General features: G+C 44.6%; 1 protein-coding gene across 3 annotated transcripts in view; it reads left to right on the top strand.

Annotated features, from left to right (window-relative positions):
• Window positions 1-6419: 6419 nt before the first annotated feature.
• The window catches only part of TASOR2 (transcription activation suppressor family member 2), a 67687-nt gene continuing 47410 nt past the window's right edge, over window positions 6420-26696 (top strand). For all 3 annotated transcript variants that reach the window (XM_059725725.1, XM_059725723.1, XM_059725724.1), the window contains exons 1-4: window positions 6420-6526; window positions 21171-21316; window positions 24869-24964; window positions 26046-26118. In XM_059725725.1, the coding sequence (XP_059581708.1) occupies window positions 6511-6526; window positions 21171-21316; window positions 24869-24964; window positions 26046-26118 (331 nt within the window). In that variant the 5' untranslated portion in view covers window positions 6420-6510. The remainder of the gene's footprint in view (window positions 6527-21170; window positions 21317-24868; window positions 24965-26045; window positions 26119-26696) is intronic.

Here is a 26696-nt window from a genome sequence, read left to right as displayed (position 1 = left end):
TAGCTTGTGGCCATTGTTTCTTGTAAAAACGCCCAGCAGTTAAGTCCTAAATAACTGGGCTTCTGCTTTTTGTTGCAGCATCAGGATTGTGCAAAGGAGGGGGTCTAGGTCTATGGCTTTTCTCTGCCTGTCCTCCTAACTTAGAAATACACTAAATGTATCTGCAATCTTCCCTGCAATTGCAAAAGGACCTATCGGCATCTCGGTGGCTGGTTGTTACTTGGTGCAGTTTACGGAGCTAGAAGAAACCATGAAATCATCTAGTCCAAGAGCTCCCTGGTCCAGCCAACCTCACAGGTCAGTGAAGCCAAGGGCAGCGCTCAGCAGATGGCACCTGGCCCCTTTTCAATTTTGATGATACAGGTGCTTGATAATCTGGTCAAGAAAGGTTGGGAACCACTAATTTAGTCTAAGTTGATGCATATCACAGGCCTTCGTTAGGTCTTGTGCCTTAAGGCAGCAATGATGAATCTGTAACAAAGCTCCTGGTCTCCCACCCCTGAAGCTAAACAAGCATTCACAAAAAGCAAAGATTGGAACTGGCCAAATAAAACTTCCTTCCCCTCTCAACAACCTCCCAACTGCAATCATCAGAGAGTGGACTCACAGAGGGCAGATCAAATCCTTAATGAAATAAACCCAGGATATATTTGTACATTAGAATGGAAAAAGAGGAAGGAAAAGCATGAACTTTGCATTCCCTTATTGGGACTCAATTATTGCTTCATGTCTTATGCTTAAACAGTGGGTTCTTTGGGACAGGGAGACTTTTTTGCTCTGTATTTGTACAGCACTGAGCACCGCCAGATGCTGCTCCGTGACTAGGGCTCTTGATCCTACCACAATGCACATAATAATTAATCCCAACAGACCCAATTATCTTTTACTCTTGCTTGTCACTTTGAAGCCAGGCAATAGGATAAACATGGGATTTCCAAGAAATCTCTTCTCTCCTCCTTCCTATCAAAGCATCTCGGCACAACTTAATTTTTTTCTGAATGGTTTCAAGTATGTGAACATTCACTTTTCTTCTGACACCACAAAAGAGGAATAAGCTCTAGAAAGGATGCCTTTATCTTAAGGCTGCTCACTGTAACTTAAGATGAGTCACTCTTTCAGGGAAGCCAAAATATAGAACTGCCAGGAAGTGGACCCACACCAAAGTGCGATCACAGCCTTTTTGCACAAATTCATTAATCCTGGAGTGCACAGTTAACACACAGTAAAGCTACAGCAGTCCCAGCCAAGCGGCTGCCTCAACCCAAATTCATATAAAATCACAGACAAGAGGAGACTGGACCTCAGGAGGTCACATCTAGTCCAGCCCCCCCCCCCCCCCCCCAGTTCAAAGCAGGACCAGCCCCAACTACATCATCCCAGCCAAGGCTTTTTCTAGCCAGGTCTCTCCAAGGATGGTGAGTGCACAACCTCTCTGGGTGACCTGTTCCAGTGCTTTACTACCCTCCTTGTGAGAATTTTTTTCCTAATATCTAACCTAAACTTCCCTTGCTGCAGCCTGAGCCCATTGCTCCTTGTCCTGTCATCTGCCCCCACTGAGATCAGTCCAGCTCCATCTTTGCAACCCCCCTGCAGGGAGTTGAAGGCTGCTATTCAATCCCCTCAGTCTTCTCTTCTCCAGACTAAATCAGCCCAGTTCCCTCAGCCTCTCCTCACCAGTCCTGTGTCCCAGCCCTCTAACCATTTCTGTTGCCCTTCACTGGACTCTCTCTAAGTTGTCCACATCCTTTCTGTAGTAGGGGTGGGGGGCAAAACTGGACACAGGACTCCAGATGTGACCTCACCTGTGCAGAATAGAGGGGAATAATTACTTCCCTTGATCTGCTGGTAACACTCCTACCAATGTAGGCCACGATGCCTTTAGCCTTCTTGGCAACAAGGGCACACTGTTGACTTATATCCAGCTTATTGGATATGACAGGGGCATGTATATCCAATACCCAATATTGTATATAAATTCATAGATTCATAGATGCTAGGGTTGGAAGGGACCTCAACAGATCATTGAGTCTGACCTTTGGCTTGGGCAGGAAAGAGTGCTGGGGTCAGATGACTCCAGCCAGGTGCTTGTCTCCTCTTGAAGACCCCCAAGGTAGGGGGTTTAATTCATGCTACAAGTTTAGTTAGTTTAGTTCATGCTACAAGAGCACTACCTCCCTTGGAAGCCCATTCCAAGTTTTGGCCACCCTTACCATGAAGAATTGAATAATTCAAATTGTGGCACACACAAAAAAATATCAACAGCCGGAAGAACTGTTTACATCCTCTTTGCTGATGGATACCAAGAAGTCATCAAAAAGCTATGGTACTCAAAGCCATTCAGAAAAATGTGTTAAAATGCTTTGAAACAGAGGAGGGGAGAAGGGATTTCTTGAAATCCCAAATCTATCCTATCGCTCAGCTTCCCATTGACAAGCCACAGGTAAACACCTAGTGTGTTTTTGCAAGCTCCTTGCTGTGAGATCAGAGCACTTTGCAACTTGGAAAGAAGTTCATGGAACCTCAGTGTTGTTCTCTGTTCTCCTAGAAAAGCAGTGATATACATCTATGGGTGGATCTAGGATTTTGAAAATGGGGGTGCACATAGTGAGGTGCATCATCACATAGAATCATAGCAAATGAGGGCTGGAAGGGAGCTCAGGAGGTCCCATCTAGTCCAACCCCCTGCTCCTAGCAGGACCAGCCCCAACTACATCGTCCTAGGCAGGGCTTTGTGTAGCCAGGTCTTCAAAGCCTCCAAGGATGGAGCTTCTACCACCTCTCTGGGTAATCTGCTCCAGTATTTTACTACCCTCCTTGTGAAAAAGTTTTTCCTAATATCCAACCTCAACTTCTCTTGTTGCAACTTGAGCCCATTGCTCCTTGTCCTGTCATCTGCCCCCACTGAGAGCAGTCCAGCTCCGTCCTCTTTCGATACAAAACAACACATATACAACAACATATATTTTTCTCCAGGTAAAAATAAATCAGAACTTTACTAATCTGCTAGGGGCCTATGGCTGCGTTATTTAGTTTAAGACTGAAGCAAAAACAAATATAAATTCATTAGAATGAGGTAAAAACCATCTGCAGGGCTGTGAAATAGGAGCTTCATGACTAGGAGCAGTGAGCAGACAGCAGAACTGCAGACCAAAGGGTGACTTGATTGGTGAGACATTGAGACCATAAAAAAAGAGAAGATCATTAACACCTGTAGGGTGAAGAGTTTAGAAGGGATGGAGTAGATGACAATGAGCCATGAAGTTAGTTGATTCCCTCAACGCTGCCTGAGTAGAAATGCCACTGCCACTGCCAGAAAGTTGGTTTTAAATTTTGGGTGAAGCAGGAATTAAAGGGGTGTGTAAATGCACGAGTGCACCCCCTTGGATCCACCTCTGTGTACACCTTCCTTCTGCTGTGTCCCAGAAGAAAGGCACAGAGAAGTGTGGGCTAAACTTCATACAGCCTTGGAAAGGTAGTTTGGGAATCTCCTTTTGAATGGGTTTTTCTGAACCATCTGATTCTAGAGCAGGGGAACTGCAGTGACCTTTTTATCTCCAAGCAATTTAGTCCCTGGAAAGTGCTTTGTAAATAAAATTAGAAACACAGAATCATTCAAATTTTAAGACTGGGATGGACTCAGGCGGCCACAACTAGTCCAACCACTTTCTCCAATCAGGATCATTCCTGTTGAAACCATTCTAGATAGACAAGGGTTTGTCAAACCTTAAAAATCACAAGTCTCTAGACTCATTAGGCATTTGAATCCAGCAACTCAAGCACAAATCGTCTCTCTTGGCCATGTACATATGTGCATGGGTATATATACACAATTACTTTATACATGTATAATTTCTATATGACATAATATAGAAATCACTTTCAATACGAATGGCCAGGAGCACCAAGGGGAACTCACCTGGGTACGTCGTGGGATCTAGACAGGCACTCATAAGTCTGAGCTGTGTTGCGGATAGAGAAAGGGGGTAGAATCCCTGCAGCCTCGTCCCAGCTCTGACAGCGATTCAATGTCTGACCATGGACAAATCACTTTTCCTTCCTGTGCTATGGTCTCGTCATCTGTAAAAATAGGGGAATGCCAACACTTCCCTGCCTCTTGGAGTCCCTGAGATTCAATGGGCTGCAGATTACTTTGAGACCTTTGCATCACAATCTTTGTGCTCAGTTGCATCTTTGACTCTGCCACTGGCTTGAAGTATGACCTTGGGCATGTCACTTCCTCTCTCTGGGTCTCTTTTTTTTCCCTCCCACTGTGCATCAGTCTTGTCTCCCTCTCACACTATGTATATCTCAGCACTTAGGACCGACGGGGCTGATCTCAGTTGGAGCTAGTAGGTACCGGGGGGGTACAAATGCAACATAATCAGAGATTCCTACCATACCCAGCAGAACAGGTTCAGCCAGCCCCAGGCGGACATGTTTTATCTTAAGTAACCTATTGCAACACTTGCCAACTGGCTGTGTTTCCTCGGTGGTGGGATCTATTCTTCAGGCAGTCAAAAGCAGAAGGCAGCACAAGGTAACCTTGAGACCAGCTGGTTCAGAGAGGTATAAGCTTTTGTAGGCAACAGCCTCCTTCACCCGGTACAGAGAGCTGATATTTAAAGAAGCAATACTGAATCCTGCCGTGACTGCCGCCATCCTGGAAGCAAGCAGTGGGGCAGCACCCCCCTAAAAAATGATGGACAAATGAAAAAAGCTTTGGTTACAAATCCACAGGAGAAAATCATACGGGAAAGACTGGTGTCAGAGCCAAAAGACTACTAAAAATCTCATGTTGTTCGCTTCTCTTTCCACCTGATAAGCAGCTGCTCCATTAAGAGATCAGCTTTCTCTACGACTGACAAAAAAACCTGCTTTATATGGTGGTTAGGCAAAAGGGTTATTTATCCACTCTTTTCTATTTCAGCGGTTTTAGAATCAACCTCGTTAGACACCAGGCCCCCCTCGGAAAGTGCCAGCTGTTCATTTTCATGCATTTTTTGACTTTGGAAAAGTAACAGAGCAATTCTTCTGTTGCAAAGAACTCAGAAACACCACAGCAGGTCACAATGATTTGGGCACTGTGGATTTCTATTTGAAATCTCTGGGTTTATCCTGTGACTTGCATGGATGTAGCTGCACACATCACAATACAAATAATGTGTGGCACCCTCATCTCATGGCACCCCAGTTGAGAATCACCACGCTGCAGCTTTGCTACGACTATCTACGAGTGAATGTCACCGCTTTCTAGTTTCTTCTTTGCAGTATAGTTTCTCTGGAAGAAAAAGGGCAGCTGGGAGGAGGGAATAGCCACTGCTGATAAGGTTGCTTAAAACTAGAAGGGGAAAAAAAAATCATTGATTTCAAAATACTTTTAATAATGGACTTTGAACCTAAGTTTTAGTAGCTGCCTGCTTTTCACAGGAAGGGGAGCACACCCGTGCTCCTGTCCTTTGATCAACTGGGACTGCCTTTCAAAGTATGCCCTGCCCAGCCACTTCCAGCCGCCCCGTCGGACCATGGCAGAGCTGGGGGGTGCATGCAGCACAGCTGCTGTTGCCCTTGGCCAAGGAGCCCTCCCCATCATGGGGGAAGGTGGGCCATGAACCCAAATTAGTATCAGACAGTGCCGTGCCCCCATCCCTTCTCATGTCAGCCCCAAAGAGGCCTGGGGAAGGTGTGCGCGCTGGCAGGGGGCATGAAGGGCCAAACCAGGCGTGGCTGGGAGGCCACTCCACTTCACTTTCACCAGCAGCAGCAATTCAAACCATTAGGGAAGTGGGCACAGGGCACCTCTCCAGCCAGCCGGCAGGGCACACGGGGGCACAGGGCATCTCTCCACCCAGGGCTCATAGGGCGCATCTATACGTGCGCTTTAATATGCATTAGTCTATTTTAGACATAAAAATCGCAGTAAAGGTGATATCTTGTATTAGACCAAACAGATTTTTGCAAAAAAAAAAGTAAAAAATTTTAATTGCAAGCTTTCGGGCTCAACCCCCGCTTCATCAGGCATCGGAAAAAAGATTGCCCAAGTTCTCCTAGGTAGAAATGCAAGCTCCTATTTCGTAGGCGACTTAAAACCCGTGGGCATTTAAACATGTCCATTGGCGGCGCGTGCGTCTCAACAGCAAAACGCACACACACCAGCGCAGTTTCGAACTAAAACACCTTTTGATGTGTTTTAATTCAAAAGCACGCCACCATCACGTTCCCATTAGCACAGACACGTGTACAAACGCCCCATGATGGAAGGCGCCCCCACGCGTGCGCAGACGCGCCCAGGCGCGGCATGGAACGCGGGGCCGCCGTAGACTAGGTGGGGGGGAAAGCGGAAGCGGAAGTGGAGCACCACTTCCGGGTCAGTTTTCACTTTCTCTTTTTTTTTTTTTTTTTTTCCCTCCCCTCCCCGGCGGCGGCGGCGGCGGCACTTCCTGCGCGGGCGGCCGACATGTTCGCGGCGCCGGGCCGCGGGATGCGGCCCCGAGCCTGAGCGCGGCAGCGGCCATGGCGGAGCCGCCTGGTGAGTGCGGCGTCGGGCCCAGGGGAGGGGGAGGCTCGCGCCCCTCAGGAGCCGGGTTTGGGGGGGCTGAAATGATACCGGGCCCCTGTGTGGGTAGCCGCACGCATTGATCTAAGGACATCAGCAGACAAGCTGGAGGTGATATCTTTTACGAGACCAACTTAAATAGTTGTGGGGAACCATTTTGTCTAGCAAGCTTTCTGGTTTAAAAACCCTTTGTGGGGCTGAGGAAGTCTGTGCAGTCGGTGTGCGCTCTTCCTAGAAGGAACGAATTGTCATACGCCAACTCTGCTGCAAAAAAAAACCTCTCCGAAAACCCACAACAAGCCAAAACGTTGTAGGCAGTTTGGATTCGTATTTGAAATCTCTGGGTTTCTCTTGGGGATCCTGGGTAGGTGTTTGCACACTTAACAGTACAAATCGTCTGCATTGCAACAGGTGTGCAGAATGCTGTGCAATACTACAGTATTCTGTACAACCGTGCAGATCGTCTGCATTGCAACAGTCGTGCAGAATGCTGTGCATCACTACAGTATTCTGTACAACCGTGCAGATCTTCTACATTGCAAGAGTTGTGCAGAATGCTGTGCAATACTACAGTATTCTGTACAACCGTGCAGATCGTCTGCATTGCAACAGTCGTGCAAATGCTGTGCAATACTACAGTATTCTGTACAACCGTGCAGATCGTCTGCATTGCAACAGTCGTGCAAATGCTGTGCAATACTACAGTATTCTGTACAACCGTGCAGATCGTCTGCATTGCAACAGTCGTGCAAATGCTGTGCAATACTACAGTATTCTGTACAACCGTGCAGATCGTCTGCATTGCAACAGTCGTGCAAATGCTGTGCAATACTACAGTATTCTGTACAACCGTGCAGATCGTCTGCATTGCAACAGTCGTGCAGAATGCTGTGCAATACTACAGTATTCTGTACAACCGTGCAGATCGTCTGCATTGCAACAGTCGTGCAGAATGCTGTGCAATACTACAGTATTCTGTACAACCGTGCAGATCGTCTGCATTGCAACAGTCGTGCAGAATGCTGTGCAATACTACAGTATTCTGTACAACCGTGCAGATCGTCTGCATTGCAACAGTCGTGCAGAATGCTGTGCAATACTACAGTATTCTGTACAACCGTGCAGATCGTCTGCATTGCAACAGTCATGCAGAATGCTGTGCAATACTACAGTATTCTGTACAACCGTGCAGATCGTCTGCATTGCAACAGTCGTGCAGAATGCTGTGCATCACTACAGTATTCTGTACAACCGTGCAGATCGTCTGCATTGCAACAGTCATGCAGAATGCTGTGCATCACTACAGTATTCTGTACAACCGTGCAGATCTTCTACATTGCAAGAGTTGTGCAGAATGCTGTGCAGTACTACAGTATTCTGTACAACCGTGCACATCTGCATTGCAACAGTCGTGCAGAATGCTGTGCAATACTACAGTATTCTGTACAACCGTGCACATCTGCATTGCAACAGTCGTGCAGAATGCTGTGCAATACTACAGTATTCTGTACAACCGTGCAAATCGTCTGCATTGCAACAGTCGTGCAGAATGCTGTGCAATACTACAGTATTCTGTACAACCGTGCAAATCGTCTGCATTGCAACAGTCGTGCAGAATGCTGTGCAATACTACAGTATTCTGTACAACAGTGCACATCTGCATTGCAACAGTCGTGCAGAATGCTGTGCAATACTACAGTATTCTGTACAACCATGCAGATCTTCTGCATTGCAAGTCGTGCAGAATGCTGTGCAATACTACAGTATTCTGTACAACAGTGCACATCTGCATTGCAACAGTCGTGCAGAATGCTGTGCAATACTACAGTATTCTGTACAACCGTGCAAATCGTCTGCATTGCAACAGTCGTGCAGAATGCTGTGCAATACTACAGTATTCTGTACAACCGTGCAAATCGTCTGCATTGCAACAGTCGTGCAGAATGCTGTGCAATACTACAGTATTCTGTACAACAGTGCACATCTGCATTGCAACAGTCGTGCAGAATGCTGTGCAATACTACAGTATTCTGTACAACCATGCAGATCTTCTGCATTGCAAGTCGTGCAGAATGCTGTGCATCACTACAATATTCTGTACAACCGTGCAAATCGTCTGCATTGCAACAGTCGTGCAGAATGCTGTGCAATACTACAGTATTCCGTACAACCGTACAAATATTCTTCATCCTTAAAAGGATCTCATGGCATCCTAAGGTATCACACCCTGGTTGAGAATCGCTGACCTACCTGACCCCGAAGTCAGCTGCAGGTTCAGAAATCCAATTAAAAAAATTTAGTCTTGATCTTTTCTTCTAACCACGAGAAAACACTTCCCCCTGTGTTTTATTTCATTTGTTTGTAACCATCACCCTTTTTCCTAGTATCAAAGTTTTGCTGATGCCAATAGCAGGTCTAGACCCAAAGTCCAAGTTGTGTTTTTATTTTTTGTAGGCAAAAGTTTGCCAAACCATTTCCTCAGAACAGTTTTTTTATTTGGTGATTTGATGCCCTCCCCCATCCTTGAAGCACCAGAAGTCATCATCGTGCTCATGCAGGAAATCAGAAAGTGAAAAAGGCTAGAAACAAAAGTGAAACTGAATAGTCTGACTTGTCTAACATGGCATATGTGCATTGTTGAACAGGTTATAGGATGTGAATGGAGGGTAGAAGTGCTGTTAACGATGGGAATTAGACTGAGGGGGGCATTTTGTATGAATTCTGTGCCTACAATGGTGGGATTCAGAAATATTGGGCGAGTTTTGCTGCAGGTAGGAAGATCTTGGAGAAACCAGGTAGTTGCAAGCTAAACAAATCTTTGAAGACTGAACTCTGTGATGTGCTAAATTGAGAGCAAAGCACTGAGGGGTGGGGGGTGTTTAAGCTGCACCACATTTTTGGAGCAGAAATGGAAACCTGAGACTTGACAGAGATCTAGAAATCAGAAAAGTGATGCCTGTCCATTTTAGGCAGTGACCATTAAAAGCAGAATGCAGAAATTGGTGGTGGTGGGGACATTTAAATGTGTAAGTAGCATTTAAATGCCTTGAGGCAAAGTAGGGCTTGGGACCTAAGCAACAAGGAAATTACCACCACTAATTAGCACTGCCGCTTCAGAGGTGGAAGTGTGGTGGGCCTGGGAATATACAATTTAAATCCCTGCAATTAAATGAATCCCTAACAGGAGAGGGCACACTAAGGGGTCAGAGTGTTTCAGAGTGGGTCCGACGATTAAAGGGAACATCAAATGGCTGTGTAATAGATTAACAATGGCAACCCTGTAGGAATCAACATTTTCATTAAATGCTAAACTGACGAGCTGCTAATGGGAGACCTTGAAGAAGTGTGTCCCTTGCTGAGTTGATTGTGTCCCTGCCTTTAGAGAGAACCTTTTTTTCAAAGGAGACACAAGGCCCAATACTATAAACCAGGAATTCCCAATGTTTATGTGCCCAAGGCCACATTCACATTTTTAAAAAAGCAGCAGGCGCCAATTTGACAGCATTTTTTTGTTGGAATAATGATTTTTTACTGGTCATGAAAATGCACGTGGGCACCTGAATAAACCTCGGGGATGGTGCCCGCAGGCACTATGTTGGGAACCGTTGCTATAAACTCACCAGGCAGGGCTGGGAGCAGAAAGAACTTTCTCAAATACCATTAAATTTGCTAGTTTGCTTGTAGAGGTTAGGTGGATGGTTTGTTAAAGGGGTTACCATCTCTTTGGGCAGCAGGACAGTCCTTTTGAAGCAATTCCAGCATTTTGCTGTACAGACAACAGGTAGAGGATGATCTAAATAGGCATTCTCAGTCTCTGGAATCCGTGTGTAACCCCTCTGCCAGGCCCTGACAGCCGGAACAAGGGCTGGGTTCAAATTTAGGGGTTTTACACCAGCTTTTCAAACTGAGCTTGAGCCTCCACCCAGAAATATGGGAAAGTAACGTTTGCACTAGGTGTTCTAACAAGAACGGACTTCCCCCCTCACCAGCAGATGTTAAACTGAAATGGGCTTGATTACAAGAGGTGCAGGGGAGAAAGGAGCAAACATACAACCTTAAAGAAAACTGCTGAACCTTCACTGAAACCCTAAACAGGTCCTAGTCACTGGCAAACCAACCCACCACCCCTAGCCCAGGCAGTTGGGAAGGGAGACATACTCCAGGTTGCTGACCCTGACCTGTTTCAGACCCTGACCTGTTTCAGAAGCAAGCTCGGGGAGTTTATTTCTTTAGCAACAGTGAGCAGCAGCTTTTTTTCCCCCTGAACCCAGCAAAGATGCTTCTGGGTACCTGCATTTTTTTTCCATTTTTTTTTTTGATTTATAAGCTACACAACCATCCCAGGGAGTGATTCCTGTCTGGAAACTCTCCTATTCCTCCCACTCCTTTATGTGTATACCCTGATTGTGTGCTAAAACTGAAGGCTACCCCACTGCACGCCTCTGCCCAGCTTATGGCGAGGGCTGACTCTGGAGTGACCCTTGTAAAACTGTGTACTACAAGCATGTGCGTGCCTACGGACGTCACAGTTCGGAAGGGAGGGCCATGGGCACAGAATCTGATCCATTTGCCCTTTACCACTGTACACTTTAACCTCAGCAGTATAACCCTGGCCCACAAACAGTGAAAACAGGTGCAAGTCGCCCCTTAGGCATGCAGAGAAAGAATACATTCATGGTATGCTCAGGGTCAGGACTTTAACATATGAATGGGTTCAGTCCGTAAAGCACTGAGATACGCAGGTGTGGAGAGAGTTTCCTGTGTCCCATTGCAACAGAACCTGTCAGCGTGGGAAATGAGGGCCTGAGTGTGGCTGCCTACATCCATGGCTCCCAAATGATGGGCTATGGCTGTGGCTACAAGCACAGACAAATGGGGAGGCCAAGGGAATTGACTGATTGCCCCCCCATATATTCCAGCAGCTCCAGACAGCATCAGGCTGAGACTCCAGGCTGCTCTGTGATCCCATGTGGGAAGTTGTGGAGCTGGTGGTCTAATGAGCTCTGCTGAGAGGCAGATCAGAGCTCATTAGCCTGGGTGAAGTGCCGCTCTGAGGTGGCTCTGGCTTCTTGTTTCAGAGTTACCACAGGCAGAGGAGGTTGGGGGGAGGCTGGTGGGGCTGGGGGGAGAAGATGGAGCTGGGGAATGGTGGAAAAGTGAACCTGGGGCTGCCGGGTGAGCTTCAGGATCACAAAGGTTGCAAACCTCACTGCCTTCCACTGTCAGAGACCTTTGCAGCCTGTAACATCCTGCTGTCCGAGCCATGCTGTTGCCTCTGCACTGTACCCAGGTGTAGCACCCACTGTACTACCCCCTGAGTTGCAGATGCCATGGTCATGATACAGCCTCTGAGTTGATATTGTAAACCTAGGTTGAAATTGCATTTGCTTTCCCTGTAACTGTCTTTTTTTGCTCCCTAGATAGAGATTTGACATACGGCAAAGGAATTTGTTTCTTCACATCTTGTTCTTTGCAGTACAGCAAGCATTTGTTTTTCCATATCCTGCACCATACACTTTATGAAAGTAATAAGAGGTCATGTGATACGGACGTGTCATCTGATCCATGCAATCACTGTGGGACTGAGAATAGTCTCTGTCTCCTGAGTTTGCCTCTGGTGACCAATTTCTTCAGTATCTGTAGTGTCAATTAACTGTCTAACGCTCCGTGTTATGTCTCTTTGCTTTATTGCTCTTGGAGAAATGGCCTAAATGCCTCTTATAGTATCTTACTAATTGGCAATGCATTATAGGAGTCAAATAATAAAGCAGCATCTTTCCTCTTAGCTCATCTCCATGCTTTACAGGCCTAATAAGCTGGTACATTGAGGCCCTGATCCTCCACATTCATGCTTAAGAATAAATTTACACACACTAGTTACCACACAGATTTCATTAGTTCTTGGTGAGCAAAGAGATTCAGATGTGCTGGCATTTCCAGATAAGCTTTCTTACAAAATTTGTAGAAAATAGAAAACAAGAGCTCATGAGTAAAAATTTAATTAAATATAAGTCGCATGGAAGACTGCATATGTTACCATGTGAAATTAAAGAGACACTCCATGCAGTCTTGTAATAGTTACTCATTGTCTCAGATTAGAAAACCTGAAATTACATGACAGAGGTGCGAGAGATGCAGAATAAAAACACTGCATTTCAAAAAAAAATCATGAATTGGTTGGTGGGGTCTCTTGGGAAGAGATAAGGTAGTTCAGCAGAGCTGGCAGCTACTGAGAGATGCTGTAGTAAAGGGCAACAGCAAGCTCTTGTGATGCAAAAGAAGGCTAGAAAGCATAGGAGAGGCCAATCTGCCTGCATCAGGAGCTCTTCAAAGACCTGGAGAGCAAAAAGAAATCTTGCAGAAAGTGGAAATAACGGTGCATGTGTAAGGATGATTATAAAGGGGTAGCTGAAGCATGCAGGGATACACATGAGAAAAGCTGAAGCTTCAGTGAGTTACTACAAGCAGCAATGGACAGAAAAGGCAACAAGGAAAAGTTTTCTAAGTACATTAGGAGGAAGAAGACAAGGGCAAGAATGCAACCATTGAATTCCTGAGCAAATAAGGGATGACATGGAAGAGGCTGAAAGATTCAATGCATTCTTTGCTTTAATCTTCAAAGTAAAGGTTAATTACAACCAGATATTCCATGCAGTTCATTCAGATGCAGGGACAGGAACACAGGCTCCAATAGGAAAAGAAGGGGCTACATAATATTTAGGTGTCTTAGATAAATTGGAGCCATCACAGCCCAATGAAATTCATGATGGAATATTTAAGGAAGTAGCTGAGACAGTCTCTGAGAACTCACAGAAGATGAGGAAGATCCCAGAGGCCTGGAAAAGGACAAACAGCGCTTAGTTTTAAAAAAGGGGAGAAAGGAGGATCTGGGGATTTATAGACCAGCCAAACTTCAGTACCCATTAAGAGAACAAATTATCAACTGATGTATAAGCACTTAGAGGATAACAAAGTGGTTTAAAAAAAACCCCAGCCAACACGTTTTTGTCAAGGATAAATTATGCCAAATCAAACTAATTTCCTTCTTTGGTGGGATGGGTATCTTAGCACATATAAGGGAAGCAGGTGATACGTTGTACACACACACACGCACATATATACACATAAACACACACACGTTATATATGACATGCTTAGGAAAGCTCTGTCCTACATGGTGTTCTCACAAGGAAAATCTGGCCTAGATGAATCCACTGCAAGGGAGAATACACACCTAATGGCGGGTGGGGAACATACTTGGAGAGTCATTATCAATGGTTTGATGTCAAACCATGATGGCCTTTGAAGTAGGGTCTAGGAGGGTCTTTTCTGGGCCCAGTTCTATTCAATAATTTCATTATGACTTGGATAGCGGAATAGAAAGGAAACTTTATGAAATCTGCAGATGATGCCAGGCTGATATGTTATATATATCAGATGGCTCATAAGCACTGCAGAGGGACAGGATTAAGCTCACAGTTATTTGAATAAAAGGGGACAATGGTCTGAATGCAGTAAAATTACATTTAATAAAGGGGAGGACAGATTACTACATTTACGTAGACATGAGAAACAGGGGAGGCAGTAACTCCACTCCGCTCAGCGCTGGTGAGGCCTCAGCTGGAGTACCATGTCCAGTTTTGGGTAGCGCATTTTAAGAAAGATGCGGATAATTGAGAGGGTCCAGCAGACAGCCGCAAGAGTGACAAGAGGTTTAATGTATCTGGCCCATAGGCAAAGGTTGGAGAAATCAAGTTTTGTTGAGTCTAGAAACTTGACAACTGAGGAAGGACACAGGAAGTCTTCTAGTAGGTGAAAAATTACTCAAAATGGCTTGTTCTGTGTGTCCACCTGGATAGGAGAAGAAGTAATCAGCTTAATTTGCTGCAAAAAATGATGCAGATGAGGCACTAGGAAAACAACTTCCTAACAATAAGGGTGAGAAAGCGTTAGGACAGACTCACTGGGGTTGGACTGTCCTTTGAAGGTTTTTTCAGAGCAGGTGAAACAAATACCTGCCACGGAAGATCTAGGTTGACATGATCCTGTCTCATAGTGAGGAAAAGGACCCACTGATCTCTTAAGGTTCCCTCCAGCACTCACTCCTAGGACTGAATCAGTGATTTACAATTTAATCTATAATCCCATCTAGTTTACTCGTTACCTTTTATATTATTTTTATGTTCCTGTGCTCAGGTTGTGGATAGTTTCACTTTTGTTTCTATTTTAGTTTCACTTTCTTGTTCTCGCTGTTTCACGAACCCTACAAAATAACTCTTGCAGCTTAGTTTTTTCCCATTAAAATAAATTAAAAAAAAAAATCAAACACCCCAATCTAAGGTTTGCAGTTTATTTTACTCTTCTAAGCTTTTTTTAATGCAGAGTCTGTATGGCATGAAATAGAGTTGAAAGCACCCTTTAATCTGAAAGAGAACCCAAGGTTTTACCATATTTCTAGATTTTGCTACATAACTGCAATTGAATCATTTGATGTGTGATTGATACCTATTAGGGCATCTCTTTAATTAGTCTGATTCCTGATTATTTCAACCTCTCTCCTTCGACCTTTCTGTCGTGTCTCAGACTACATTTTGGGCTTTTCTGAGATCACCCTTTTGGGGGCTTACTTCTGAAAAGTGTTGAACACTGAAATCTCCCATTGAGTTCAGTGCACGCAGCTCTTCAAATGCATCCTCCTCCTTTTTTTGCTTTAGAGTCCTGTCATCTCTCTGTCTCTCTTTCTCTTTCCTGCCTTAATGAGCTGCTATACTGTTTCCTAAAGTTATACCTAAGGAAATACAACTACATTTAGTCTGGGGTGTGGGGCCAGGGGAGTAACGTTGGAAGCATGAACACATGCAAGTAACTTTATTCTAGCAAGTCATTCAGTTAAGCAAAATGAGGGTATTCAGTCATAATAAACATTGCTGCATTATCTTTGTCTTTGAGCCTGGCAGCAAACTTGCAGTTTAGGGTCTTGAAGCCTTGCTTTAACATTGAAAAATAACACTCGTGATCCCCAAAACCAGTGTTGGCACTCGATAACAAGCATAAAACAATACGGCAGGGGTGTCGGGCTTGTCACGACCATGTAGCCATTAAGTGTGAGCTCCACCTCCTATGACAATGAATTACACAAATTAACTACACATTGCATTAAAAAGTTTGGGGTTTTTTGTTAGTTTTAAACCTGTCTCAAGTGAATTTTAGTGGTTGCCCCCTGGTTTTAGTATTCTGGGACTTGATGAACAATGGTTCCCTGTTCACTTGGTCCACAGCCTTCATGATTTAAGTGACCTCTATCACATCCCCTCTCAGCCTCCTTCTTTCCAAAATGAAGAGTCCAAACCTTTTTAGCCTCTCCTGGTATGACAGCTGTGCCAGGCCCCTGACCGTCTGAGTTGCCCTTTTCTGTACCTTTACTAATTCTACCACGTCCTTTTTGAGGTGCGGGGACTAGATCTGCCCAAAGTATTCAAGATATGGGCTCTCTGTGGCTTTTTATAGTGTCATGATGATGTTCTCCGTTTTGTTTTCAGTTCCTTTCTTAATGATGCTTAACATTTTATTGCCTTTTTTGGTTGCTGCTGCACACTGAGCTGACGTTTTTAAGAGAGCCATCTACAGTGACTCCAGGGTTTCTGTCCTGAGTCATAACAGCTAGTTCAAAACCCAGCACTTTGGACGTATTGTAGTTGAGGTCATTATTCCCCAAGTGCATTTGTCGACATTGAAGTTGATCTGCCATTTTTTTGCCCACTCACTTAGTATGGTGAAATCTTTCTGCAGCTCCTCTCCATCCCCTTAGGGTTTGACTGCCTGGAATAGTTTGGCAGAATCTGCAAACTTGGAGATGTCACTGTGCACCCCCATTGCCAGGTCATGGATAAAAATGTTGAACAAAATTGGGGCCAGCAGAGATCCCTGTGGAACCCCATTTTTAACCACCCTTCATCCTGAGACGTGACCATTTAGTAGGAAATCATGAATTTGGGGTAACTTGGGATAGGACTTTTCAGTGTAGTTGCTCAATCCAGCTCCAGCTCTGATTGCCTTGGCCGAAATCTGCAGTGCCCACAGTCTGCAATCAATCTCTTTGCTAGTCTTATCAGGCATTTGAATTCTGCCATCTTCCTAAATGCAGATGCATACATTCCAAGCAGCAAACCATCCACTTTTGAAAGCGGCACGTGGCCCCAAATGGAGGAAAAAAATATTAGTTGGGGGTTTAAATTAGTTTCAGGCTACTGTGCTTGCTCATAGGGAGAGTGGTCCTAATGTTGGATTCAAGTGAAAACTTGATTTCAAGGGAGTAATTTAATAATCCTCCCACAAACTTGGTGAGGTGAGAAAAACACACGATGCCATCAGTCTGCCAGTTCTCTGATTTATTTTAACATCAGGCCTATTCCAGATCCTGTTCCACCCCTGAGGCATCGCACTGGGACTTAGGCATGTAAGTGCATCTCTGTCCCACCCCAAGTCCCTGAAAAAAGTGTTAATGCCCCTAGCACCCTTTTTTGGCTTTAAGGCTAAGACACACAAAGCTGGGAGGAGGAGGATGACCTACCTACCTTTTGTGTTAACTGTTTCTAGGAGTTTAGGGTCATTTAGTTGGAAAACCTAAGGATCGGTTGGTGCCTGCGACCCGCAAAGAACCAGGGACAGAATCCCACCCATTGTGAGGCGGTTTCATTCCAGGCTGGTGCCGGGAAGAGTGGGAACCAAACGCTCAAGCTGCCCATCGAAGGCTGCGAGCTGGTTTCAGGCACCTGCACATCTGAAGTTAGCCAGGAAAAACGTCATTTATGGCAGGTACAGTCATCCACAGCCTAACAAGGCAGGTGGATCCTCTGTGTCGGAAGCAACTTATGGATGGGCACGAGGGCATGCACAGAGCTGCCGCTTTCTGGTCCTGGGATTTGTCCACTGTGGTTAGGGACTGCTCAGGCGAGTCGAGTGACTTTAAGAGCCTAATCCATGCAGAGGGATAAGGGCAGCCGTCACACTGCTGGATAATCGTATACATGAATATCATCCTACGGTTTGGGATGGGAGACAAAGGCTGCTGTGTTCCCGCTGAAACCCTTGCAAAATGTTGCGGTGGAATATAACCACCTGATCTGAACTGCAGGACTAAATCTGAGCGTATCATCTTTGTAATATCTACAAGATGTTGCAGGGAGGGGAGATGGAACAAAGCTGAATATGAAATGGAAGGAGAAACCGAACAAATCCAACATATTTTTAACTGTCATCATGAGGCTCAGTACAAAAAATAATACAATAGTTATCTCTCAGATAGTTTGGGTTTGTTTTTTTTTTTAAAAAGCTGTTGGTTTTATTTTACATCTCAGTGTACTTAAGAAATATAGTTCTTCTGTTTCTCACTTTTGTTACTCCCTTTGACTAATAATTACAGGGGAATCAATATAAAATCAGATACTTAAAAGGCATGTGGGAGCAGAGAGGGGAGTGGGAAACAAGTTGTGTTTCCCAAAGGAAGGCTAGAAAAAGGAAAAGCACATTCAAAACACAATTTTTATTCCGTTCACCAGATTTCCATTCTCTAAGTGCATTTCATAGAGCAGTCCTTTACATCTGTTTTTCTACTGCCTCTTTCATACTGGAATTTCTCTTTCTGCTTCACACACAACAGGGATTATCTCCCATTTATTGCTGTAACTCATATATTGCAGATGTCAAATCATAGTTGGGAACTGTCAGCAGCATTTGCCCTGCTAAATGAAGTGCATGTCATTGTGCGAGCGTGGGCCTGACATTTTCCTTGTTCCTTATGTTAGATCACTGGTTCTCCACCTCTTTAGACTTGAAACACTCTTCATTAGACTCAAATCACTTCTTGTTAGATTCAAGACACCCCTCAGAAAATGCCAGTTTTAGTTTTCACTCATTTTTTTGGACTACGGAAAAGTAAGAGAGCAATTTTCATTGCAAAGAACTTAAAAATGCTGTGGCCTCTTGTGGGTTTTCTAACATGATGGATTCTTGTGTGGAATCTCTGGGTTTATTTTGTGAATCACATTTGCACACCTACAAGTGCTAACATTGCAACACCCTTGAAAGGCTCTCAGGACGCCCCATAATACCACAGCGCTCTGGTTGAGAGTCACTGGGTGCATCCACACATGCACTTTAATGCGCAGTAGCTTATTCTACACACATTAAAGCGTTGTGCCAAAAAGAGTGCTAATACACTGATGCACAATAGAAATAGGCTACTGTGCATTAAGCATCACTAAAAAGGCATGCGCTTTTGCTACTGTGCATTAGGGCAGACTAATGTGCATTTATGTAATGCCTTGTATTAGAGGTATTAAACTTAATACGTAATAGCAAAAGCACATTAATGCACGTGTAGACGCATCCACTGTGTTAGATCTTTACGGACTTAAGGGAATGAAGAAGGGTAATAGGAGTTGAGGCTTGGGGAAGTAGGGTTTTTCCCTTGCTTCAGAGAAAAAAAGAAAGCATGCAGAGGCACCTCAGAAAATGGAGACAAACTAAAAATGAAAAATTGTGAGAGACAAAACCTGACTGTTTCTCATTGCATCGTGCTTGAGTTCTTTTCTCATTAGATGTAAAAGAGAGACCTTAACCATCTGTCTGTAGAGATCTTATGGTATCTATGTGAAAAAGCAAGGATTCAGTGGAAACGTTACTCTTAAAACACAGTGGTGAGGTTCCATACTTATTGCTTCTCGTGACTTCCAGCTCTGGGTTTTTTTAAACTCTGCAAGTTGTGGGGAAAGAAAAACATAAAAAAAGCCCGTTCCTTTTCTCACTTCTCTGTGCTGGAAACTCAGCCTGGGGTCTGAAAGCCTTTGATTTGTGTATCATCATCACAGATAATCCCAAGAAAGCACTTGAGTTCAGGATTTCCTGTCTCTTATGTGTTGGGTGTGGGTTAGATTAGATTTTAGCAACCGTCACTCCAGAGTAACCCTGTTCAGTGTTTCCTTATTGCCTGTAAAGTGTTGCGGACCCTGTTGCGGTGGAGATCATCGCCGCGTGCTGTGACACACAGCCTTGCAAGCTCTAAATATATGAGCAGAAAAAAAAACGAGCGTTGCTAAGTCTTTGGTTTTGATTCTGTAAAGGAAGCTGCTGTTGTGTGGTTTTTCAATCTAACTTGAGTCAATTCATGGTATAGCCCGGTTTGGGTTAGATTACCTAGAGGACTCTCCATCACTAAGAGCATGGTAGACAAATGTTTGTCCAGATTATTTGGGTTACGGGATTGGGGCGGGCAGGCTAGCTGGCCTCTCGGGGTCCCCCCTTCAGCCCTGGCTCCTGTGAGTCACGGGAAACTCTAAAAGAGCTTTTACCACTGCGCCGGTCCCGTTTCTGGGGTAAAGAGTTGTAAACAAGTAAGTTACACCAAGGAAACACCCCGACTCTGTGCCGTCAGCTTCTCCCCAGGGCCCTCAGCAGAAGGCAGCAGAAATCCAATATTATTTGTAGCAGTCAAGATAAATCTGGCCCATAGTGGAATGGCAAATACAGTTTCCTGTGAAGTCTCATTTGTCCTCTTGATTGAAATGCTTGTCCCTTTATTGTGGCACTTACATCATTTGCTAAAAGGATTTTGAAGCAGTGCCAGATCAGAGATATAAAAAGGAACTTTTGGCTTTGCGTCCTATCAGGGCTTGTCTGTCCTACAGAGCCACAGCTCTCAGCCGATCAGAGCCGGAGGAAGGCCAGGGCTAACAGGGCTCAGCCACCCCAAACTTTGTGGCGGCTGGTGACAGTACCAGCACCACGGCACCGCTGTCCCGCAGTGCCCAGCGCTGCTCAGTGTGCAGCTGCTCCGCCAGCGCACACCGGCCCCACAATGAACCCTGCGAGAGGGCGAGCTGGGGGGTCAGAGGGTGCTCAGCCCCCCCCCCAGATAATATTTTCCCCCACTGCTTATGGTCAAGCTCCCTAGTGGTAAATCAGAGTATACTGATGGTAGTTCCCATTACCCCACCTCTCCAAACAGCATTCGCTAGGCCAACCAGAACTGGCTTAGATGCATCCACACCAGAGTTTTGTCAGCAGAGCAATGTCAAGGATTGTTTCTCCCTCCCTGCTCCCAGCTGGCATAGCCGCAGCAGGAAAAATATGTAATATAAACTGGGTCTTGGGTCCCTTGGAGAGAAGCATGGAGGTTGAATGCAGCAGTGGTTAGAGATGATTAACTGAGCTAGAAGGGGGACGGCGGGGCTCCCAGCCTTCCTGCTTGCTTATAATCTAAATTGCAGATAGAAACCCTCATTTTAGGGTAGTTGCTGCCAAGAGACTTCCCAATAGTTGTAGAAACTAGAAAGGGCTCATAGGAGGCCCAACATAGGATAGAGTGGTGAGCCCTGGGGAGTCAGGCATGAGGGCTTCTTTCTCCCTTAGAGCCCCCATTTTATTTCACTGCTTATTATAATTAAATGGCTGGATTTGTTGGATGACCCGCAGGGTGAGTGGTGCCTGCTTTTTTTCCTGTCTGTCACCACCACCCAAGCCAGGGAAGTCCCTTGTGCTGACTCGTAAGCTTTTACGAGGATAGAAATCTACTCAAATAAATTGATGCATTGCACACCTGTTGTTGTTTTCCTCCCAGGTTTTCACCCGGAGCCAGGGGACCCAGGTTCCCTTTTCCGGACTGCTGTCTCGGTGCTGCACGACTCGTACTTGGATTCTACTTTGCGGGGCGGTTTTCAGTACAGCCAAGTGGTTTCGGTGGAGAATGAAGTTTTCGTCAATGAGGTGAGATTGGACAAGTGGGGATTTTGCAGCAGGACAGCATTTCCCCAGCATCTTCCATTGCCCTGGGTGGTTTAGTTGTTTTGAGAGGGGCATGGGGGGGGGCAAGAGATTGCCTATTTATGACAAATATTTGGTTCTTACCTGGAAAGACTATAGTCCCTGATGCATCTTGTGATGACCTTTGTCCTAATATACAACTCCTGAGTAACTCCTCTTTCCAGCCTCTTCAAGACCCTCTTTCCCCTTCCCACCATCCCCCCCTGACCCTGAAGTCTTTTTTAACTAGGGAAGAAAGAGATAATGCAGCCAATCTGCAACCCCAAGACCCACCCCCAAGTCCCAGGAGGTCAGGCCATCAGGAACAGGTTGAAATGCTAATGTGCCCATGCTGGCTTGCATGCAGAAGGAGTTGCTTTTGTGCGCATTCAAAGCAACACAGTGAAAACTGAAGGCCATGTCAGACCAAAATATTTCTCATTTCTTTTATTGGAATCCTGGCTGGAGACAAGTTCCTGAGGCTATTGTGAGCAGAAAAGCTCTGCATGGTATTTCCTTAGCTGAAACCATGAACATGCACACACCCATTTAACCACAGCATGCTCGTCCAAGATATATATTGCTTAAAAAATGGTGTAGAAATACAGCCATCATTTGTCTTGCAGTTAAGGCTGTGTTCTTGGAAGATTGTAGGTGGCTCTTGTCTCCCTAGCTCCTCTGGACCCATGCACTTGCTGTCATTAATTAAACGTAGCTTTGACACTCTAGCTGCTGAAAAATCCTGTACAGTCATTGAGGATTTGGTGTTCACACTACATCGGGATAACCCATGATTATCTTTTCTGAAGTGGAATCTGACACGACTTTAGTAGAAATCAGGGCGCTTGCTAGTTCACAGCCATGAGCCACAAACATGCATGTTCATTTGAAATCAAAGCAAACCAAATATTCTCTTAAGTGCTTGTGGTTTGCTGGACATCGAGGCAAAGCTATGCAGTCTATCATATGTTCCAGATTGTATCATTGTCATAAAATGCTTTGTCATTTGACCTTTTTTTTTTATACTTAAATTGAAATTAGTTCCAAGAATTAAGAGAAAATACTAAAAAAAATAGCTGTATTCCTGTTCTCAAAAGATCCTGTGATGCCATTCCCTATAGAATTGATTTTTGATTAATACATCCTCTGCTTACATTATACTGTAGTTAAATCACTGAGGGGGAAAAGAAATCCATGTAACAGATTTTCTCATAAAGAAAAAAATCAAAATATAAAGATGTATAATCATGGGTGACCATTTGAAAAAGCAGACTGCACTGCTCTGAAATCCCATCTGAGTAGCTGAATCAGAGAGGACTTTGCGGACAGCCTGGCTGATATGTTTGAAAAGAGAAAATATAGTATAAAATGTGCCTTTCTTGGAGGGGAGAAAGGCCCAGTTGTCCTCCGCAGTGAAAGACGGGCAGCTCTGCCATTCAGCTTGGCTGGACACTCCTCATACATCTTGATAAGACCAGGAAAATACCACCAGGGACAGGTTCCTCACAGTCTCGAGAGAAGTCTCATCTACGCAACAGAGATTGGCTGACTTAAGTTGCCTTTCATTGTTGCATGTGCCCACACCCAATTCTGATGCGCAAACCCAGGTAGACCCTGCAGATCTGCAGACAACATCAAAGGAGTCCATGAAAGATGACTGTGATTAATCAAAAGTGCACGAATACCCACACTTACAATTCAGAGGTGACTGCACTTCTATTCGAAATTTCCAAAGGGGTCCGCACCTCCATTCAACATTTTTTAGGGTAGAAAACCACTGCTGTAGAGGCACCAGCAGCTGTAACCTCTGGGTTCCCAGCCAGCATGTATAGTGTCTTCTGCTGACAAAAACTTTCACAGTGAGGACACCTTATACTGGCAAAAACAGCCAAGCATTTGTATACTTCAGCAGCAAAGTAGTAATGCCAGCTGTAAGCTGATAGGAGTTCTGGTGGCAAAACCTTCTAGGATAGACACAGCCAAGTGCATTCCTGACTGGTTGTTACTAGAGAGTAAGAAGATTTCCTTGCTAAACCTTTCTTTACCTGTAACTTTTTGTCCATGTGTCAGGCAAACTAGCCTCTCAAATGTGACGTGCTGTTTCCTCGTTCTCCAACAGTAAAAGAGTGAGTTTAGACCAGCCGCTAGTACCTTAAACCACCATATTATTTAAACGTTTTCTGAGAATGGGTAAAAATATCCATGACCAGCCCATACTCGTGTTCTCACAGCTGCTGTCAACAGCAGCAGAGCAATGGTAAGAGATTTTTAAGAAACGATTGGGAGAGGTTAAAGACACTTTGTCCATAAAGGCCACATTCTTGTGGGCACACCCGCAGTAGGTGTGGGATACCAGGTAATCTTCAACCATCCCATTGGGTTTCACTCAAGCCCTATGCAGACGTGGAGCGCAGTGAGTGGAATAAATCAGCCAGCCTGCTGAATGGTTTGCCCAAAACCATGTGTCCAGTTAAGGAGGGGAAAAACAATCTTACTAGATTCAAAACTTTTATATCGTTTGTGGAACTATAGAATAAAACAATCCCTTCTTTCATTTAAGCATATGAATAAGCAAGCAGGTCAGTTTAAACACTTACACCATTATATTAAATATACTGTATGCCCTGAAGGGGGGACTTCTTTAGGCAAGGGGAGGACGAGCCAAGACTTCTGGGTTTTATTTGGATCTGTCCATTCCTCAGTCTCCCTTTTCTGTATAATGGATCCAGCACCTGACTGCTGCCCATAGAGTTTACAAGGCTTAAAAGTGCACAGCTATGCTTTAAATTAAAAAGCCCGTAAACCTTTGTTTTGAGATTGCAGCTAATTAGCAATATGGACAATAAAGTTTAAATACCAATTAACAGTATGGATGATGAAGTTAGATAAATACCAATCCATGTGTTGAAAGGCTACATTCAGTGGTCCTTGTATGTCCTGAAATACCCAAACAGTGCAAGGAAATGCCTTTTCTTACTTGCTTTAGATGGTAGCAATGGGTTCATTATCTGAAGCAACACACAGAACCCAATAAACTTGGGTCTTGACTTATAAAGAGGAACCAGTTATTACCTACTAGATTTTAAGTGATGTAATGGTTTTTCATAAATGATCTCTATAGGCATCTACATTATTAAATGCCTTTTGATGTTGTAGATACTTTTGGGGCCTGTCTGCATAGCCTCAGGGCTGTACGGCGGGTGCGTGGCACACCCGCTCTGCACCTGTCACCACTTGGAACAGATGCAACAGAGCTGCCTTCGTGCTTGAGAGAGAAGTCACTGCCACAGGCTTACAGGGCCACCGCAATACATCTCTTATGGGTGGCAGCGGGCACGGAGTGGGTGTGTGGCCTGCTTGGGTGTAGACTCCTTGGCACAGTCCAGAGTCAGTGTACATATGCCCCCAGTTCCCCTTATTTAATGTCCATTAAGCACTTTAGAGGGAAGTGCTCTGTATAACATGGCTCCCTTGGTTAGATGGTATTAAATTACACTGCCTTTGTGTCTTCCACAGTACAAAACTTTCTCCCAGGAGAAGAAAGCCAGTGGCTATAGTGAGGAAGAACTGGAGGAATCCTACGCCTTCCTTCTGTTTGAAAATGAAGATGGGGTAAAGCAGATGGTTTATTCAACATGATATATTTGACATCAGAGTGCTTTCACTTTCAATGTGGCTTCTTCCTTACTGAGTTGTGTGTAAATGGTTTAGTTTCTCTTTGTAATCTCCATTGGTTGTGTAGTATGAGTAACTCCTTGGAGGATTTCTCTGATGAGGTGGATCTCACCACGACCCTTGATCCTCAGTGATGGACTTGAGTCAATCTTTGGACCTTTTTGGCACTTTTTTTGACCTTGATTCCATCCTTTTTGGTGTTCTTTTTGACCTAGTGTTGTTGTTAGGGTTTGAGTGATAGCAGGCCCTACAGCACTGTACAGACGCATGAGAAAGCATCTCCCATAACCCAGTGAGTTTGCAATTAAGCACAGGCTTGAGCACCACAGCTCAGGAACACCCACACAAGACAGGAGCTTACTAGTATGCTTTGGAAGAAAGTTGGGGAGGCCTACACAAAGAAAAAAACAAAAATGGCTGCTGATGTGCAGTACTGGTAGCTGACTGCCAACTTTCTCACAAGTCCTTCGTATAAACGTACTTACTCTGCATTAAGTCTTTGTCTGGTTATGCTAAGGAAGAACAGTCCTGTTGTTCTTTAAATTCACATCCTAGCCTTTTTGTAGTAGCTTCTCCATGAATTCCTATGTAGCCAGTCCCTCCCTGAATCAAGCAAGTCCAGGACTTCATTCCTCTTGTTGCAAAGGCTTCTCTGGCAGGGTGGAATTTCCCAGCATTTCCCTTAGCCTTCTCTGCACTGCTTGACAATAAGATGTAGGCTCCTATGTAATTAAAACCTTTCATAACAGCACCTGACAAATGAATCTCATCAGTTAAGACCTGACGCATAGCCAGGAGCTCTCTTTCCAGCGACTTCACTGAGCATGAGAACGCTCTTTAGTTGTTCCATCGCTGGTGTCTTACAGATGTAATAAGAATTAATTGACCTGCAGTACTTAAAATGTACATATCTGCTAGCTGAAAGCACGTTTGCCGAGTGTTGTAACTGTGGCTTTTGAAAGCCAAACACTGCATCTTTAAATCGGAGAAATAAATGAGATTCCCCCTTATTTTGAAGGCAACAGAGGTGTGTCGGACAGGACTTCGTACAAACACCAGTTCCATGACCACGCTGGGTGATCCAGCAAAAGGTAAGGTTTAAATTCAGATGAGAAATGCTCTTCAGGCAATTCTTTAAAAAAAATAACCAGAAGAACTTGTATGACCACATTTGATTTATTTGGAAGATCTTTTAAAAAAAAACAAAACAACACCTGGTATTTCTTATTTTTAAATCGCATTCAGTGATAGCAAGGAGTGTTGTTTTCCTCCAGTAACCTCATTATATATGAATAGTGGTGATACCTTTGGAAGTGACCGCTGCTATTTCTGTCTTGTCTTTGCCATAAGAAATGGCAGCTGAGTTGATGTAACACATTGGCGTTTTGTTATGTTCCTCTGCACTTAACTTTTTATGTATCTAAGCCCCTTAGTGATCCATGCATTCTCCCTGTCATTACTGCTTCTAAGAATATTGTGCCTAAGTGATGGTAGGGCTGCACACTGAACAGATCTCAGAAAATACTTGCCCTTCTGCCTCGCACATCTAAAACCCTAATCCTGCAAAGAATACCAAGCATGTGTTTACTACCATGATGTATCCTATTAACAACCAACAGGACTCTTCCTGGTAGTAACTACCAGGCCCTGAAGTATTGGCCTGGTAGCA

Source organism: Alligator mississippiensis, chromosome 4 (genome assembly GCF_030867095.1).
Source record: "Alligator mississippiensis isolate rAllMis1 chromosome 4, rAllMis1, whole genome shotgun sequence".
NCBI lineage: Eukaryota > Metazoa > Chordata > Crocodylia > Alligatoridae > Alligator > Alligator mississippiensis.
This window is presented reverse-complemented; position numbering and strand designations above follow the sequence as displayed.